This window comes from Pelodiscus sinensis, chromosome 15 (assembly GCF_049634645.1).
Source record: "Pelodiscus sinensis isolate JC-2024 chromosome 15, ASM4963464v1, whole genome shotgun sequence".
Classification (NCBI taxonomy): domain Eukaryota; kingdom Metazoa; phylum Chordata; order Testudines; family Trionychidae; genus Pelodiscus; species Pelodiscus sinensis.
In genome coordinates, this window is record NC_134725.1 from 4,759,026 (window position 1) to 4,778,008 (window position 18,983).

The following is an 18,983-nucleotide window of genomic DNA, read 5'->3' on the forward strand; positions in this document are numbered from 1 at the left end:
TCTCTCTCTCTCCTTTTCTCTCTCGCTTTTTTCTTTTCTCTCTCTCTCTCCTTTTCTCTCTCGCTTTTTTCTTTTCTCTCTCTCTCTCTCCTTTTTCTCTCGCTTTTTTCTTTTCTCTCTCTCTCTCTCTCCTTTTTCTCTCTCCTTTTTCTTTTCTCTCTCTCTCTCCTTTTTTTCTCGCTTTTTTCTTTTCTCTCTCTCTCTCTCTCCTTTTTCTCTCTCCTTTTTCTTTTCTCTCTCTCTCTCCTTTTTTTCCTCTCTCCTTTTTCTTTTCTCTCTCCTTTTTCTTTTCTCTCTCTCTCTCCTTTTCTCTCTCGCTTTTTTCTTTTCTCTCTCTCTCTCTCCTTTTCTCTCTCACTTTTTTCTTTTCTCTCTCTCTCTCTCCTTTTCTCTCTCGCTTTTTTCTTTTCTCTCTCTCTCTCTCCTTTTCTCTCTCGCTTTTTTCTTTTCTCTCTCTCTCTCTCTCCTTTTTCTCTCTCCTTTTTCTTTTCTCTCTCCTTTTTCTTTTCTCTCTCCTTTTTCTTTTCTCTCTCCTTTTCTCTCTCGCTTTTTTCTTTTCTCTCTCTCTCTCCTTTTCTCTCTCGCTTTTTTCTTTTCTCTCTCTCTCTCCTTTTCTCTCTCGCTTTTTTCTTTTCTCTCTCTCTCTCTCTCCTTTTCTCTCTCGCTTTTTTCTTTTCTCTCTCTCTCTCTCTCCTTTTCTCTCTCGCTTTTTTCTTTTCTCTCTCTCTCTCTCCTTTTCTCTCTCGCTTTTTTCTTTTCTCTCTCTCTCTCTCCTTTTTCTCTCGCTTTTTTCTTTTCTCTCTCTCTCTCTCTCTCCTTTTTCTCTCTCCTTTTTCTTTTCTCTCTCTCTCTCCTTTTTCTTTTCTCTCCTTTTTCTTTTCTCTCCTTTTTCTTTTCTCTCTCTCTTTTTCTCCCTCCTTTTCTCTCTCGCTTTTTTCTTTTCTCTCTCCTTTTTCTTCTCTCTCTCTCTCTCCTTTTTCTCTCTCTCGCTTTTTTCCTCTCTCTCTCTCCTTTTTCTCTCTCACTTTTTTCTTTTCTCTCTCGCTCTCTCTATCTTCTCTTTTTCTCTCTCTTCTTTTTTCCCCCCTCCTTTCTCACTCCTGCAGGGACCAGGGAGAGGTCCATGAAAGTGTAATAAATTGAAAAAGGGGTCCCTAGGCTCAGAAAGGTTGGGAACCGCTGATCTAATGTATCTAAGGGTATGTCTACACGACAGAGTTTTTTTCGGAAAAACTTCCGAAAAAACTTCAATTCTGTCCACACTGCACTCACGTTCTTTTGAAAGAAAATCAAAACAACAGGGAGTTTTCTGATGTGGATGATCCTCTTTCTACAAGAAGCCTTTTTCCGAAAGAGCTCATTTGGAAAATGGCACATGTGGACGGGGAAGAGGGAGTTCTTTCGGAAGAAGAGGAAAGAGCACAGGTATCCTGGTCGTCACTCCACCCACAGTAATCAAAGTATAAATGTGAGAAAGCGTCCATTCAGTGTGGAAGCTCTCTTTCGAAAAAGCAGATCGCTTTTTCAATGCCCTTTGGCAGCACGGACGCGCTCTTTCGGAAAAAGATTTTTCAGAAGGTCTCTTCCGGAAAAGCTTCTTCCGAAAGAAACCTGCAGTCTAGATGTAGCCTAGATGTGTTTAATCTGCTCTTTCCCTGCTTTGGCTTGCGTTCCTTCCCCCTTAGGACACATCTACACAGCAGGGCTAAAGCCGAAATAAGCTACACCACTTCAGCAACATCAACTGCGTAGCTGACGTCGAAACAGCTTATTTCGACTTTTGGCACTGTCTACACAGCAGGAAGTTGAAGGCAGTCTACTCTTCCTTTGACTTCCCTTGCTCCCCGTAAAATGAGAATCACAGGAGTCAAAGAAGTCCTCTTGCTCGACAGTATTTCGACATTATGTCTAAGTAACTACCTGCAGTGCAGACACGCCCTATGTTATTCGGAATAACATCAGTTAGACGACGTCTAGGAAAGTCATACAAAGGAAAACTCCAGTCGTCTGAAGACGTGGGCTGTGCCCACGAAAGCTCATGATACCATCTATATATTTTTTTAGTCTATAAAGTGCTACGAAACCATTTGTCGCTTTTTTAAGTTTATCCTGTACAGCAGTGTTTCTTAAACGTTTTAAGACCGAGAACACCAAACCATAATTTTTTTATGGAAAAAGTTGAAAAAAAAAAAAGAGGCTTGCCCTTTAAGGGCGGCCATTCCGCAGAGAAAAGTTGTTGCCCCTTTAAGGGGATCCATTTTGAATTCTGTTCCCTCCGTGGCACACCTCCGACTGCCGCAGAACACACTTTAAGAAACACTGCTATGCAGACTAACTCGGCTACCCCCTCAAGCGTCAGATACAAAGGAAAGTCAGACTACAAAGGAAAGTCGGAACAAGATACACAAATTGCGAATCTTTCCCCACTTTTCTGTCGAAAGAGACTTTTCCGAAATGTGGCGCGTCTACATAGCACCACATTTCGGAAGAATCTGCTCTTTGACACACATCCCTCATACCTTGTAGAACGAGGTTCACAGGGATGGTGGAAAAGCGTGTCCGTTTTTCCGAAATTTTTTTCGGGAAAGCGGATGTGTTCCTTGGACGCCACATTGCTTTTCCAGGATCCTGGAAAAACACTGCAGTCTAGACCTGTGTTTCTTCAACTTTTTAAGACCAAGGAACACCAAACAATTTTATGAGGAACACCACGGATTTTTTGCTAAGGGCGTTCATTCTGAACTCTGTTGCTCTCTGTGACAGACCTCCAACCCGTGTGCCACGGAACACGATTTAAGAAACAGTAGTTTAGACGTAGCCTTATTCCAAATCATGCTGCCATGTAGATGTACCCTTAGGGTGTGTCTAGACTACAGGGTTTTGTTGACAAAACTATACCTACTTCTACACGGCTGCTGACTTCTGTCGACATAACGTCGACAGAACTCAGCAGTTTTGTCGACGGCAGTAAATCTCATTCTACGAGGAATAACGCCTTTTGTCGACAGAGTTCTGTCGATAGAATGTGTTATTGCAGCTACACTCTCCTTTGCGTCTACACTCTCATGTCGACAAAGCGGCTTGCTTTGTCGACGGAACTGGCTGTAGTCGACGGCAGTAAACCTCAAAAGTGCACTTTTGTTGACAAAACTATACCTACGTCTACACGGCCGCTGACTTCTGTCGACATAACGTCGACAGAACTCAGCAGTTTTGTCGACGGCAGTAAATCTCATTCTACGAGGAATAACGCCTTTTGTCGACAGAGTTCTGTCGATAGAATGTGTTATTGCAGCTACACTCTCCTTTGCGTCTACACTCTCATGTCGACAAAGCGGCTTGCTTTGTCGACGGAACTGGCTGTAGTCTAGACGCTCTTTGTCGACAGAAGCTTTGTCGACAGTATCTGTCGACAAAACTTCCGGCAACAAAAGTCTGTCGTCTAAGCGTACCCTTAATGTTCACATGTTGAGTAGCTGGCCACGATAGTCAGTAAAGACCCAAGCAAAATCCACATGAAGCAAATGGGCCTTTTTTATATCCGACTCGCTTTCCCTCTCACATATAACATTTATCTTATTCCTTCCGGCAACTCGAAAGCACCCACCTCTTCACGGATCTGCTTCCACGTCCCCAGCCACTCAGAGTCCAAATAAAACGTCACGAGAAAGGAATGAAACAGCAGGTTTTTATTATCCGGAGAGTACAAACCCCAGTTTTGCACTGGTTTCTTACCCTACCTGTTGATTTTGTGAAGCACCCTTAGAAAGCCGCTATCGGAGGTTTTAATCGGAAAAGAATCAACGTGTGCTCTGGCTCCGAGGGGCACCCAGCGCACCCGGTCAGGGATCGGTCCCCCGCTTCTTGCGCTAGGCACCGTCGGTCGTTAAGGCAGCGTGCAGAGTGGAGAATCACAGCGAATTTGCGATAGGGTCAATTCCTGCAGCTCCGCTCAGATTGACGCGGGGGAAGTCGTACCTTCCCAGAACGCCCCCTCCGACGCTACCGCTTCTTGATGGACGCCAGGTAGGCAAACCAGAAGAGAGCCACGAGATTTCCGAACAACACCCGGAACTGTGGAGAGAAGGGTCAAGAAACAGGCCGGTCGGGGACCGACAATCCCCTAGCAAGGGGACCTGGGTGAATTACTATACGGCAGTGTTTCTTAAAGTGTGTTCCGCGGCACACCCGGTGCGGTGAGAACAGAATTCAAAATGGCTGCCCTTAAAGGGACAAGCCTCTTTTTGGGGTTGGGGGCAGGGTCCGGGAGAGGGCTGTGACCTGGGGCAGGGGGTTGGGGTGCAGGGTCCGGGAGGGGGCTGTGCCCTGGGACAGGGGGTTGGGATGCAGGGTCCAGGAGGGGGCTGTGATCAGGGCCAGGGGGGTGGGGCGCAGGGTCCGGGAGGGGGCTGTGCCCTGGGAATGGGGGTTGGGGTGCAGGGTCCAGGAGGGGGCTGTGATCAGGGCCAGGGGGGTGGGGCGCAGGGTCCGGGAGGGGGCTGTGCCCTGGGAATGGGGGTTGGGGTGCAGGGTCCAGGAGGGGGCTGTGCCCTGGGAATGGGGGTTGGGGTGCAGGGTCCAGGAGGGGGCTGTGATCAGGGCCAGGGGGGTGGGGCGCAGGGTCCGGGAGGGGGCTGTGCCCTGGGACAGGGTTGGGGGGGCAGGGTCCGGGAGGGGGCCATGACCTGGGGCAGGGGGAGCAGGGTCCGGGAGGGGGCCGTGATCAGTGCCAGGGGGTTGGGGCGCAGGGTCCGGGAGGGGGCCGTGATCAGGGCCAGGGGGTTGGGGCGCAGGGTCCGGGAGGGGGAAGTGATCAGAGCCAGGGGGTTGGGGCGCAGGGTCCGGGAGGGGGCCGTGATCAGGGCCAGGGGGTTGGGGCGCAGGGTCCGGGAGGGGGAAGTGATCAGAGCCAGGGGGTTGGGGCGCAGGGTCCGGGAGGGGGCCGTGATCAGGGCCAGGGGGTTGGGGCGCAGGGTCCGGGAGGGGGAAGTGATCAGAGCCAGGGCGTTGGGGCGCAGGGTCCGGGAGGGGGAAGTGATCAGAGCCAGGGCGTTGGGGCGCAGGGTCCGGGAGGGGGCCGTGATCAGGGCCAGGGGGTTGGGGCGCAGGGTCCGGGAGGGGGAAGTGATCAGAGCCAGGGCGTTGGGGCGCAGGGTCCGGGAGGGGGAAGTGATCAGAGCCAGAGGGTTGGGGCGCAAGGTCCGGGAGGGGGCTGTGCCCTGGAGCAGGGGGTTGGGGCGCAGGGTCCGGGAGGGGGCTGTGATCAGAGCCAGGGCGTTGGGGCGCAGGGTCCGGGAGGGGGAAGTGATCAGAGCCAGAGGGTTGGGGCGCAAGGTCTGGGAGGGAGCTGTGCCCTGGAGCAGGGGGTTGGGGCGCAGGGTCCGGGAGGGGGCTGTGATCAGAGCCAGGGCGTTGGAGCGCAAGGTGCGGGAGGGGGCTGTGCCCTGGGGTAGGGGGTTGGGGCGCAGGGTCCGGGAGGGGGCTGTGATCAGAGCCAGGGCGTTGGGGCGCAAGGTCCGGGAGGGGGCTGTGCCCTGGGGCAGGGGGTTGGGGCGCAAGGTCCGGGAGGGGGCTGTGCCCTGGGGCATGGGGTTGGGGCGCAGGGTCCGGGAGGGGGCTGTGCCCTGGGGCAGGGGGTTGGGGCGCAGGGTCCGGGAGGTGGCTGTGATCAGAGCCAGGGCGTTGGGGCGCAAGGTCCGGGAGGGGGCTGTGCCCTGGGGCAGGGGGTTGGGGCGCAGGGTCCGGGAGGGGGCTGTGCTTCCCCCACCCCCAACAAAAAAAATCCTCAGTGCTCCCCATAAAAAAAAAAAATATATATCGTTGCGTGTTCCTCAGTCTTAAAAAGTTTAAGAAACACCGATAAACGGGGACGCGATGCCCACTTGAAAAGCCGTGTCTCACAAACGTGTCCGAGTCCTTCCGAGGTGAGCCACGGAAGTATGCCAAAGAAATAAAAAACGAAGGAGATTTGACGTGTGAGGGTTGGAAAAAGGACCCCGGACACATCCCAGAGGCACCGAGCGGGCGCGACTTACCTGCAGAGGCACGTAATTGACGTTCACAAACTGGACGGGCGTCCAAACTTTCCAGTTCATTTTGAGCGCCGCCCAGTAGCTACTCCGCATCTTCTCCGTGAACGCGGACAGGTCCTTCCCCTGGAAGGCAAGGAACGGCGGTGACGGGCCGGCACACGGCGGAGGGTCCCTGTTCTGTGCCCCCCCAGGGAGAGGCGCCTACCTCCAGCAGGTTCATGACGAAGAAGAAGAGGACCAGGAAAGGGGGGGCCACGAGCAGACGATCCACCAGAAGCCTCTTGATCACGGCAAAAGCGGCATCCGGTGGGATCAGCTGCTCCAGGTACAGGTAGAAATAGTGACTGAGCGGCCCTGTGAACAGAAAACTGACAAACCAGAGGGTGTGACCAGACGGCAACGACCTTCCCCCGGTGTCCTCCCACCCCGTGACCACAAGAACACAACACCCCTCTGCCGAAATCCAGGGCGCTTTACCCCACTGGCCAGATCGGAAGGGAGAGCCGAAAGGATAAGTGATGTGACCAAGGTCACAACGGCCGTCGGTGGCGGAGCCGGCTACAAGTAGCACCTGAAGCTCTCCGGCCGCCTCCGCCTCCTCTTCTCGTAGGAGTCGACAGGAGAGCGCTCGGAGGCCGACCGGTCGTGGCTAAGCCAACACAACCAATCGATGGCCACAGCAGCGATCCAGCGGAGGCACGTCCTGTGGGTCAACACACCTGTACCGCTGAGGGTTTCCTGATTTTTCTGGCTTCTCCACCTTCAGTTTAATTTCCTGATGGCTGAGATTTGAGTCCTCGAAAGACCAGACACGGGACCTGTTCGTACTGGGGTGTGTAGCCACTCCCTAGCCTCCCCCAGTAAAGCAAGCAAGGTCCTTCAGGCTGAGAGATTCTCCAAGCACGTCCGAGTCAGATAATCTCGGTTCGTAGCTTGCAAACCAGACCAAAAGTGACACTCGAATGGTCACTTGGCTGGTGACTGGAGGTCGGTGGCCACCGCAGAATCCTAGAACAGGAAGGGACCTCGGGAGGTCATCAAGTCCCGTCCCCTGCCCTCCCGGCAGGACCAAGCACCGTCTAGAGTAGACCATCCCTGGTAGACATCTACAGAATCATAGGACACTAGAACGGGAAGGGACCTCGAGAGGTCACCAAGACCAGTCCCCTGCTCTCATGGCAGGACCAAGCACCGTCTAGACCATCCCTGGTAGATGTCTACAAAATCATAGGACACTAGAACGGGAAGGGACCTCGAGAGGTCATCAAGTCCAGTCCCCTGACCTGCCGGCATGACCAAGCACCATCTAGACCATCCCTGGTAGATGTCTACAAAATCATAGGACACTAGAACGGGAAGGGACCTCGAGAGGTCATCAAGTCCAGTCCCCTGACCTGCCGGCATGACCAAGCACCATCTAGACCATCCCTGGTAGATGTCTACAAAATCATAGGACACTAGAACGGGAAGGGACCTCGAGAGGTCATCGAGTCCAGTCCCCTGACCTGCCGGCATGACCAAGCACCATCTAGACCATCCCTGGTAGATGTCTACAAAATCATAGGACACTAGAACGGGAAGGGACCTCGAGAGGTCATCAAGTCCAGCCCCCTGCCCTCCCGGCAGGACCAAGAACCTTCTAGACCATCCCTGGTCGATGTCTATCCAACCTGCTCTTGACTATCTCCAGTGATGGAGACTCCACAAACTCCTTCGGCAATTTATTCTAGTGTTTAACCATTCAGACAATTAAGAAGTTTTCCCCCGTGTTCGACCTTTCTGCGATTTAAGACGTTTGCTTCTCGGCCGATCCTCAGAGGCCAAGGAGAACAATTTTTCTCCCTCCCCGTTGTAACACTATTTTAGATACTTGAAAACCCCACTCAGTTTTCTCTTTTCCGAACTGAACCCAATTCCTTCAGTTTTCCTTCCTAGCTCACATCTCCTAGATTTTTAATCGATTTGGTTGCTCGTCACTGGACCATCTCCCCCCTCGGTCTTCTCCTTTCCAAACAAAACAAGCCCAGTTCTTTCAGTCTTCCCTCATCGCTCACGTTTTCGAGACCTTGAATAGTTTTTTTTAAAGGAAAGGACCCATCTCTATGGCTACGTCTAGACTGCACGCCTTTTCCGACAGAGGCTTTGTCAACAGATACCGTCGACAAAGCCTCTGTCGAAAAAGCACGGCTAGACTCCAACCAGTTCTGTCGAAAAAGCAAGCCGCGTTTTCAAATTGGAGCGTAGAGGCTCTCTTTCGAAAAAGCAGTTTGCATGCACTAGTGCCTTTTCTCGACAGAACTCTGTCGACAAAAAGGCATTATTCCTCATCAGACGAGGTTTACTGCTGTCGACAAAATTGCCGGGTTCTCGCGACAGAACGCGGCAGAAAGCAAGCCGCGTTTTCCAATTGGAATGTAGAGGCTCTCTTTCGAAAAAGCACAGTTTGCATGCAAGAGTGCCTTTTTTCGACAGAACTTTGTCGACAAAAAGGCATTATTCCTCATCAGACGAGGTTTACTGCGGTCGACAAAATTGCCGGGTTCTCTCGACAGAACGCGGCAGAAAGCAAGCCGCGTTTTCCAATTGGAATGTAGAGGCTCTCTTTCGAAAACGCACAGTTTGCATGCAATAGTGCCTTTTTTCGACAGAACTCTGTCGACAAAAAGGCATTATTCCTCGTCAAACGAGGTTTACTGCCATCAACAAAATTGCCGCGTGCTGTCGACAGAACGCGGCAGAAGTGGAGACGCAGGTATAAGTTAATTGACAAAAGTGGACTTTTGTCAACAAAACCCTGTAGTCTAGACACATCCTATGAAGCCAACCTTCCCCTTCCAGGTAGTCTAAGGCAGTTTTTCTCAACCAATCGTGTGACTCCCCTCAGAGGTACCCGAGAAACGTTGAGGGGCGAGGGGGGTTACATCAACACCACTGAAATTTGGAGAAAACGCAATGTTTGTTTTAAGTTTTACAATGCTTCATTATTTTTATACTTCTAACACCCCAAAATTTCATCGCCATCCCGGCTACGATGAAGTGGTTGAAACAAACGTGTTGCAATGGTGGACAAAATTTCTGTGCGTCGGAAAACTGTAGGTATTGGGGGTACTGATATTTAAACACACAAAAAAAGGTACTTTAAAAAAAACGGTCTTTGGCTCGGACACAGGAAATAGCTCTTTAATGCGATGGTCCCCAATGCGGTGCCCGGAGGCGCCATGGCACCCGCTGGGGCCCCGAAAGGTTGGGGACCACTGCTAATGGAACTCCCACAGCACTAAAATGCTGGGATTGGATAGACCCTACAATAATTCCTCATTTAACACTATAGATGCGTTTCTGAAAATGCTCGTGCTAAGCAAAAAACGTACTACGCGAGGTCAATGTTCCCATTCCAAGTAACGGAAAAGTTGGGGGTTGCGTTTCACGGGGTGGCGGCAAAGTCAGTTTTTTGTTGGTGCTGGGTCATCAACGTCAACATTAGCTATCTAGCAACACAAGATGACTCGCCACACGAGTCGCTGCGGTTTGTTAAAACACGAAGATAAACACGTGAGCGAGCGGAGGAGCGCTGCGACCACGTGAATTCAGCCGCTCGTGCGTATTACGCCTGTTTTAACCAACTTATACCGCGGCACGAAGTAGTCCGCCACTTGATTATTTTCGTGTTATTTCAGGGACGGTCATGTTATCCGAAAAACGTTCTAAAAAAAATGGTGCTATTGCGAAAACGTGTTAAGCGGGCACGTGTTAAACGAGTCATTACTGTACAAGCCTCTTTCGAAAGCGAGCGTCTCGACAGCCACAAGCCTTCCGAAAAAGCGATCCGCTTTCTTAAAAGCGCGCACCCAGGCAATCCAGGACCGCTCTTTCGAAAAAGCCGTGTTTGCGTTCCAGGATGCCTTTTTTCGAAAGAGCTCTTTCCTCCTCGTAAAAGCAGCCTTACCAATATCAAAAAAAAACCCCGCCGCGATCTTTCGGTTTCATTTCGAAAGGACGCGATGGCAGTCTTGATGCAGGGGACTGTTTTTTTTTAAATGCCACTTTTTTCGAAAAAAAATTCCATAGTCTAGACACACCCTAAGGCAGGGGTCTCCAACCTTTCGTGGCTGCCGGGTGCCTGGGCCGCTCATGCACCGGGCATCCGGGGGTGGTGCCGCTCCCAGAGCCGGCACCGCGCATGTGCTGTGCGCCCGGGGCAGAGGCCACCCACGCGCACTGGGCCGGCACCGCGCATGTGCCGCATGCCCGGGGCAGGGACCAACCCAGATGTTTTGGCAGGTGCACATAAATGCCCCCGCAGGCGCCATGGCGCCCGCAGGAACCGTGTTCGGGACCCTGCCCTAAGGTATCAGCGAATCCGGGTGATTCTCCTTCGTTACGGACCCATTGTGGTGCGTACAATAACGACACTCGGTCAGTCGTTTTGCGGAGAGATTACTTATACGCACCCACAAAATACGAACAGCTGGTCCGGGGAGTAACGAAATCGTGGCGCTGTGGTTCTTGTGGGCAACGGGGCTGCTTAATTTAAACTCCTCCACGACTGAGGGCTGAGTCTCCCGAGTCCACGGGCCGGCTGGGGGCGAGGAGGGATGCAGCTGGCTCCGGAACGGCACTTACCCATAGATGGCGAATCTCAGGGGACCGCTCAGGTCTAGGCTCTTGGACGTCCCCGGCTTTCGCCGGCTCCTCTCGATGACTTGGGACAAGAGGCTGCCAAGCGCGGACAACACAGCACTGCAGGCAGAGGGGCGGAGACTAGATTGGCGAGATCGCCCAGTCTAGATTGGCGCGTTTTTCCGCAAAAGCGGAAAAAGCTTTTGCGGAAAAACTTGCCAGGTGTCTACACTGGCCGCTTGAATTTCCGGAAAAGCACTGACGATCTCCTGGAAGATCGTGAGTGCTTTTCCGGAAATACGACGCTGCTCCCGTTCGGGCAAAAGTCTTTTTCCGAAAGACGTTGGCGCAAAAGGGCCAGTGTAGACAGCACAGTCGTGTTTTCCGCAAAAAAGCCCCGCTGGCGAAAATGGCGATCGGGGCGTTTTTGCGGAAAAGCGCGTCTAGATGGGCCAGGGACGCTTTTCGGCAAAACGTGGAAAAGCGTCTGTGCCAATCTAGACGCTGTTTTCCGCAAATGCTTTTAACGGGAAAACGTTTCTGTTAAAAGCATTGGTGGAAAATCATGCCAGTCTAGACGTAGCCCGGGGCAAATACCCCTCCCCCCCCCGGGGCAAAAGGGAACCCCGGGGAGGAAAACACCCACGGGTCCAGCAAGTCTGCTCAAGGCTGCGCCTTGCACCCGGGCCCAAGGAGACAGGGGCTGGCAGACGGTGGGGCAGCCCGTAAGAGCAAGGGGGTGAAAGCCAAGTCCCCGGCAGCCCCTTGGAGGGGTACAGGGGGGGCCTGTAAGAGCAAGGGGGTGAAAGCCAAGTCCCCGGCAGTTCCTGGGGGGGGGGGGGAGAGAGGCACGGGGGGAGGGCCCGTAAGAGCAAGGGGGTGAAAGCCAAGTCCCCGGCAGTTCCTGGGGGGGGGGAGAGAGGCACGGGGGGAGGGCCCATAAGAGCAAGGGGGTGAAAGCCAAGTCCCCGGCAGCCCCGGGGGGGGGGGGGGGAGAGGCACAGGGGGAGGGCCCGTAAGAGCAAGGGGGTGAAAGCCAAGTCCCCGGCAGCCCCGGGGGGGGGGGGGGGGGGGGAGAGGCACAGGGGGAGGGCCCGTAAGAGCAAGGGGGTGAAAGCCAAGTCCCCGGCAGCCCCGGGGGGGGGGGGGGGGGAGAGGCACAGGGGGAGGGCCCGTAAGAGCAAGGGGGTGAAAGCCAAGTCCCCGGCAGCCCCGGGGGGGGGGGGGGAGAGGCACAGGGGGAGGGCCCATTAGAGCAAGGGGGTAAAAGTTAAGTCCCCGGCAGCCCCTGGGGGGGGGGAGTCATGGGGGGGCCTGTAAGAGCAAGGGGGTGAAAGCCAAGTCCCGGGTAGCCAGGCCGGGGGGGGGGGGGCACAGCGTGTTCACAGGACTCTGCCCTAGGGCAGGCGGGGCAGGGAGGTGCCAGCTGGGCCCGGCCAAGGGGGCTGGGAATGGGGGTAACGGCACAAGTCACAGCAGGGCAGGGCACTCATGGGGGGTCGGGCGGGGGGGGGTCAGGACCAGTTTCTCCCTCCGAGGGAGGGGCGGGTTCCCAATCTCCCACAGTGATGGGGGGGGCTGGATCCCTGGCCCCGATCTATTCCGGGGAGGGCTAGTCCCCCAGCTTGGGGGGGGGGGGGGGGAGAGTCAGTCCCAGTCTCTTCCGGAGGGGGGCTGGCTCCACAGCTGGGGGGGCAGTACGGTCTCCCGAGGGAGGGGCTGGTTCCTAATCTCTCAGGGCAGGGGGGTTGGTCCTGATCTACTGGAGGTGGGGGTCCCGGTCTCCCGCGGGGGGAGGGGCCGGTTCCCCGGTTGGGGGGGGGTCCCGGTCTCCCGCGGGGGGAGGGGCCGGTTCCCCGGTTGGGGGGGGTCCCGGTCTCCCACTGGGGGAGGGGCCGGTTCCCCGGTTGGGGGGGGGGTCCCGGTCTCCCGCGGGGGGAGGGGCCGGTTCCCCGGTTGGGGGGGGTCCCGGTCTCCCGCGGGGGGAGGGGCCGGTTCCCCGGGTGGGGGGGGGGTCCCGGTCTCCCGCGGGGGGAGGGGCCGGTTCCCCGGTTGGGGGGGGTCCCGGTCTCCCGCGGGGGGAGGGGCCGGTTCCCCGGGTGGGGGGGGGTCCCGGTCTCCCGCGGGGGGAGGGGCCGATTCCCCGGTTGGGGGGGGTCCCGGTTCCCCGGCGGGGGGGGAGGGGCCGGTTCCCCGGTTGGGGGGGGGTCCCGGTTCCCCGGCGGGGGGGGGGGGGGTCGCGCCCGCGCGCGCGCACCTGGAGGCCGCCTTGGTGAGCAGCGGGCGCATGCGCAGCAGCAGCAGGTAGCGCGCGAGCAGCCGGCGGGGCAGCGGCGGTTTGGAGAGCGCCGGGCTCATCGCGCTGCGGTACCGGCTGCCCGGGGGGCGCCACTGCGCATGCGCCCTGCGGCTCCGGTCTGGGGGGTACTGTGGGCGGGGCTCTGAGAGCCCAGGCAGGCGGCGCGGGGGCGGGGCCAGGTCCGCGAGGGGCGGGGTCAGTATCAGGCCGGCTGCGGGGCCCTTTCGCCCATTGGCTGAGGGAGGGGCGTGCGCCCAGCGCGGCCTGTGATTGGCGCAGCGCCGGGGGGGGGCGGGGACCGGGCGGGCGGCGGTTCCGTAAGGGGCGGGGCCAGGCGGATCTCGCGGGATCCGGCCGCAGCGCGGGAAAGTTCGCGGGCGGCGGCGCCGGGATGGTGCTGAGGAACAGCGGGAGGCGGCGCGGCGAGCCCGGGGGCGGGGACCCCGACACCCCGCGGTGAGCGCCCGGGCCACGCCCCCCGGCCACCCTCCGCCCTGGCCACGCCCCCAACGGCCCCGGGCCCGGCCGCGCGCCCTCCCGCCCCCGCATCCTTAGCCACGCCCCCCAACGGGTCCGGGCCACGCCCCCCGGCCACCCTCCGCCCTGGCCACGCCCCCCCAACGGCCCCGGGCCCGGCCGCGCCCCCTCCCTCCCCCGCATCCTTAGCCACGCCCCCCGGCCACCCTCCGCCCTGGCCACGCCCCCCACGGCCCCGGGCCCGGCCGCGCGCCCTCCCTCCCCCGCATCCTTAGCCACGCCCCCCGGCCACCCTCCGCCCTGGCCACGCCCCCAACGGCCCCGGGCCCGGCCGCGCGCCCTCCCTCCCCCGCATCCTTAGCCACGCCCCCCAATGGGCCCGGGCCACGCCCCCCAACGGCCCCGGGAACGGCCGCGCCCCCTCCCTCCCCCGCATCCTTAGCCACGCCCCCCGGCCCGCCTCCGCCCTGGCCACGCCCCCAACGGCCCCCCCCGCATATCCGCCAAGCCCCCTCCCTCTCCTCCACCCAGGCCGTGCCCCTCCCGTACCCTTGGCCACGCGTTCCCCCCCTAACGGCCACCCTCCCCATACCCGGCCACGCCTCCTCCTCCTCTCGTACCCTTGGCCACGCCCCCTCTCCTCCAGCACTCTTAACCACGCCCCCTTCCAGCGGGAGGGCCCCCTCCATACCCTGGCCACGCCCCCTCCTCGCCTGCACTCTTAACCACGCCCCCTTCGAACGGCCCCCACTTCGTACCCTTGCCACGCCCCCTCCCCATCCCGCACCGTTAGCCACGCCCCCCAACCGCCCCCATCCCCCGGCCACACGCCCCCTCCCAACGGTCCCCATACCTTAGCCACGCCCCCTCCTCCTCCCGCACCCTTAGCCACGCCCCCTCCCAATGGCCACTCCCACTCTCCCCCTAGCCACAGCCCCTCCCAACAGCCCCCCATACCCTGGCCACGCCCCCGCACCTTTAGCCACGCCCTCTCCTCTTCCTGCACCCTTAGCCACGCCCCCTCCCAGTGGCCACTCCCACTCTCCCCCCTAGCCACACCCCCTCCCAACAGCCCCCCCACATGCCCTGGCCACGCCCTGTCCCGCACCCTCAGCCACACCCCCTCCCCATCCCACACCCTTAGCCACGCCCCCCAATGGCTCCCATACCCCGGCCACACCTCCTCCCCCTCCCGTGTTCTTAGCCTCACCCCCCCATCCCGACTGCGCCCCCTCCCACACCCTTAGCCACGCCCCCTCCCGACAGCCCCCATACCCTAGCCACTCCCCCTCCTGCACTCCAGCCACACCCCCTCCCAATAACCCCCAAACTCCGGCCACGCCCCCTCCAAATGGCCCCTGAACTCCCCTTCCAGCCCCCCCAGCCCCACCCCTTCCACCACCCACAGCCATGCCCCTCACAAGGGCCCCCCATCCTCTGGCCACGGCCCCTTCCCCTGCCTGCACCCCCAGCCGTGCCCCATATCCCAGTCACGCCTCTTCCCGCCCCTCCAGCCCCCTCCCCACGGTTCAGCCCCGCCCCTCCTCTGTCTGCCCACTCAGCCACGCCCCCTTCCGTCGGCCCTCCCCCCCACACGCGACCCCCCCCCCCCCGGGCAGCCCTGCCCCGGCTGACGGGCTGCTCCCTGCAGGGACGATGGCTCCTCGCTCTCCGCCCTCAAGCGCCTGGAGCGCAGCCAGCGCACCGACCGGCTGGACGCCCAGTTCGGCTTCGAGCGCCTCAAGGAGCCGGGGGAGAAGACCGGCTGGCTGATCAACATGCACCCTGTAGGCGCGTGGGAGTGGTGGGGGGGGAGAGGAGTTTCCCGGGGAGGGGGCAGGTCACTGCGGTGGGAGGAGATTCCTGGGGGTGGGGGCCACTTGCTGGGGCCTGAGGAGATCCGGGGAGGGGGGCCAGTCACTGGGGCGCGGGGAGATCCGGGGGAGGGGGGAGAGTCACTGGGGCGTGTGGAGATAAGGGGGGCGGGGAGGGGGCAGAGTCGCTGGGGCGGGAGGAGATCCGGGGGGGGGCGAGGGAGAGTCGCTGGGGTGGGAGGAGATCCGGGGAGGGGCGGGGGAGAGTCGCTGGGGCAGGAGGAGATCCGGGGGGGCGAGGAAGAGTCGCTGGGGCGGGAGGAGATCCGGGGAGGGGCGAGGGAGAGTCGCTGGGGCGGGAGGAGATCCGGGGGGGGGCGAGGGAGAGTCGCTGGGGCGGGAGGAGATCCGGGGGGGGGGGCGAGGGAGAGTCGCTGGGGCGGGAGGAGATCCGGGGGGGCGGGGGAGAGTCGCTGGGGCGTGAGGAGATCCGGGGGGGGCGGGGGAGAGTCGCTGGGGCGGGAGGAGATCCGGGGGGGGGAGCGAGGGAGAGTCGCTGGGGCGGGAGGAGATCCGGGGGAGGCGAGGGAGAGTCGCTGGGGCGGGAGGAGATCCGGGGGGGGCGAGGGAGAGTCGCTGGGGCGGGAGGAGATCCGGGGGGGGCGGGGGAGAGTCGCTGGGGCGGGAGGAGATCCGGGGGGAGCGAGGGACAGTCGCTGGGGCGCGAGGAGATCCGGGGGGGGCGAAGGAGAGTCGCTGGGGCGCGAGGAGATCCGGGGGGGGCGAGGGACAGTCGCTGGGGCGCGAGGAGATCCGGGGGGGGACAGAGAGCGGGGTGCTGTGCCGGCAGGGCGGGGGGGGGTCTCTGACACACACTCTCCCCCTCAGACCGAGACGCTGGACGACGACAAACGCTTGGTCAGCTGTGTCGACTACTACTTCATCCAGGACGACGGGAGCCGGTTTAAGGTGAGTCGGACCGGCTACCACGTAACCGGCGGTTGTGCTGAACTACAGGTCTCCCGTCCTACCCCCGGCTGTCTCCTGTCTTGCCCCCCGACTGTCTCTGCTTTTTTTTCTAGGTGGCGCTGCCCTACAAACCATACTTCTACATCGCAACCCGGAAGGTGGGTGTGGACGTCGGGGGGTGGCCCCACGCCGGGCTGGGGGGGGGGTCGCATGTGGTGGAGAACGTGGAGGGGTGTGAATTAGGTTGGGGCACAGTCGCTTGAGAGGGGTCCTGGCCGGGAGACAGAAATCCAGCGCTACAATGGACGTCCAAGGATTACGGTTTTATCGATAAATGCTGATTTTTGGCCACGTGCGTACGAGCCAACCGGGGGGGGAAAAAATGTTTCCTTAAAGAAAAGTGACATGCCCGTCTCTTGGCAGGGCTGCGAGCGAGAAGTCTCCTCCTTCCTCTCCAAGAAGTACCAAGGAAAAATTGCGAAGCTGGAAACGGTTCCCAAAGAAGATCTCGACTTGGTGAGTCACCTGTCCCTCAGCCTGGCCACGAATATCTCAGCCTCCTCTGTGGTCCCTTCTCACGTAAGAACGGCCAGACTGGGTCAGACCAAAGGTCCATCCAGTCCAGTGTCCTGTCTGCCGACAGGGGCCACTGCCAGATGCCCCAAAGAGAGGGAACCAGGGAATCATCAAGTAATCCCACCGCTGCCACCAATTCTCTGACAAACGGAAGCTAGGGACACCATTCCTGCCCATCCTGGCTAATAGCCATTGATGGACTTAACCTCCATGAATTTATCTCCCTCTTTTTTTGAACCCTGGTAAAGTCTTAGCCTTCACATCCTCCAGCGAGGAGTTCCACAGGTTGACTGTGCGCTGTGTGAAGAACTCCTTTGATTTGTTTTAAACCTGCTGCCCATTAATTTCATTAGGTGGCTCCGAGTTCTTATATTATGGGAACAAGTCAATAACTTTTCCTTATTCGCTTTCTCCACCCCACTCACGATTTTATAGACTCTATCCTGTCCCCTTCTCGGTCTCCTCTTTTCCAAGCCGAGAAGTCCCCATCTCTTTAATCTCTCCTCAGATGGGACCCGTTCCGAACCCCAAATTATTTTAGTTGCCCTTCTCGGAATCTTTTCCAATGCTAGCGTCTCTTTTTGGAGAGGAGGCAACCACATCTGTACGCCAGATTCCAGATGTGGGCGTCCCATGGTTTTACATAGAGGCAATAAGATCTTTTCTGTCGTATTCTCGATCCCTTTGTTAATGATTCCTCGCATCCTGTTGGCTTTTTTGACTGCTGCTGCCCACGGCGTGGACGTCTTCAAAGAACTCTCCATGATGATGCCCAGATCTTTTTCCTGATGAGTTGTGGCTCAATTAACCCCCCATCACCTGGGCGGTACAAGTCCTTTAATGTGGATAAATGTAAAATAACGCACATTGGGGAAAAAAATAACCCAAACTATACATATAATAAGATGGGGGCTAATTTAGCCAGAACGAATCAGGAAAGAGATCTTGGCATTGTCACCGATAGTTCTCCGAAGATGTCCACGCCGTGGGCAGCGGCCATCAAAAAAGCAAACAGGATGTGAGGAATCGTTAAAAAATGGGATAGAGAATAAGACGGAGAATATCGTGGATAGTTCTCTGGAGACGTCCACGCTGTGGGCAGCGGCTGTCAAAGAAGCAAACAGGATGTGAGGAATCGTTAAAAAAAGAGAGAGAGAATAAGACGGAGAATATCGTGGATAGTTCTCTGGAGACGTCCACGCCGTGGGCAGCAGCCATCAAAAAAGAAAACAGGATGTGAGGAATCGTTAAAAAATGGGATAGAGAATAAGATGGAGAATATCGTGGATAGTTCTCTGGAGACATCCACGACATGGGCAGCGGTCGTCAAAAAAGCAAACAGGATGTGAGGAAAAGGGATAGACAATAAGACGGAGAATATCGTGGATAGTTCTCTGGAGACGTCCACGCCGTGGCCAGCGGCCGTCAAAAAAGCAAACAGGATGTGAGGAAAAGGGCTAGAGAATAAGACGGAGAATACCGTGGATAGTTCTCTGGAGACATCCACGCCGTGGCCAGCGGCCGTCAAAAAAGAAAACAGGATGTGAGGAATCGTTAAAAAAAGGGATAGAGAATAAGACGGAGAATATCGTAGATAGTTCTCTGGAGACATCCACGCCGTGGGCAGCGGCCGTCAAAAAAGCAAACAGGATGTGAGGAAAAGGGCTAGAGAATAAGACGGAGAATATCGTGGATAGTTCTCTGGAGACGTCCACGCCGTGGCCAGCGGCCGTCAAAAAAGCAAACAGGATGTGAGGAATCGATAAAAAAGGGATAGAGAATAAGACAGAGAATATCGTGGATAGTTCTCTGGAGACGTCCACGCCGTGGGCAGCGGCCGTCAAAAAAGCAAACAGGATGTGAGGAATCGTTAAAAAAAGAGAGAGAGAATAAGACGGAGAATATCGTGGATAGTTCTCTGGAGACGTCCACGCCGTGGGCAGCGGCCGTCAAAAAAGCAAACAGGATGTGAGGAATTGTTAAAAAAAGGGATAGAGAATAAGACGGAGAATATCGTATTATCCTTATATAAATCCATGGTGCGCCCACATCTGGAATACTGCGTACAGATGTGGTCTCCTCATCTCCATAAAGATCTACTGGCATTAGAAACGGTTCAGAGAAGGACCACTAAAAACGATTTGGGGTTTGAAACGGGTCCCATCGGAGGAGAGATGAAAAAGACTTGGAAAAGAG

General features: G+C 57.7%; 2 protein-coding genes across 3 annotated transcripts in view; one reads left to right on the forward strand and one right to left on the reverse strand.

The window, feature by feature from the left end:
• Positions 1 to 3,674: 3,674 nt before the first annotated feature.
• PXMP2 (peroxisomal membrane protein 2) lies at positions 3,675 to 13,073 on the reverse strand. Its single transcript, XM_075897869.1, has 5 exons — positions 12,910 to 13,073; positions 10,656 to 10,772; positions 6,238 to 6,400; positions 6,036 to 6,155; positions 3,675 to 4,074 (listed from the first exon to the last, which is right to left on the reverse strand). The coding sequence occupies exons 1-5, from the start codon at positions 13,008 to 13,010 to the stop codon at positions 4,003 to 4,005; spliced, it is 573 nt and encodes a 190-aa protein (XP_075753984.1). The 5' UTR covers positions 13,011 to 13,073; the 3' UTR covers positions 3,675 to 4,002.
• A 96-nt stretch (positions 13,074 to 13,169) lies between these two features.
• POLE (DNA polymerase epsilon, catalytic subunit) overlaps positions 13,170 to 18,983 on the forward strand; it is a 56,903-nt gene continuing 51,089 nt past the window's right edge. Inside the window, exons 1-5 of one of the 2 annotated variants that reach the window (XM_075897865.1) lie at positions 13,170 to 13,407; positions 15,080 to 15,215; positions 16,131 to 16,211; positions 16,325 to 16,369; positions 16,635 to 16,727. In XM_075897865.1, coding sequence (XP_075753980.1) covers positions 13,343 to 13,407; positions 15,080 to 15,215; positions 16,131 to 16,211; positions 16,325 to 16,369; positions 16,635 to 16,727 — 420 coding nt within the window. In that variant the 5' untranslated portion in view covers positions 13,170 to 13,342. The remainder of the gene's footprint in view (positions 13,408 to 15,079; positions 15,216 to 16,130; positions 16,212 to 16,324; positions 16,370 to 16,634; positions 16,728 to 18,983) is intronic. The other variant, XM_075897864.1, reaches the window with a different exon arrangement.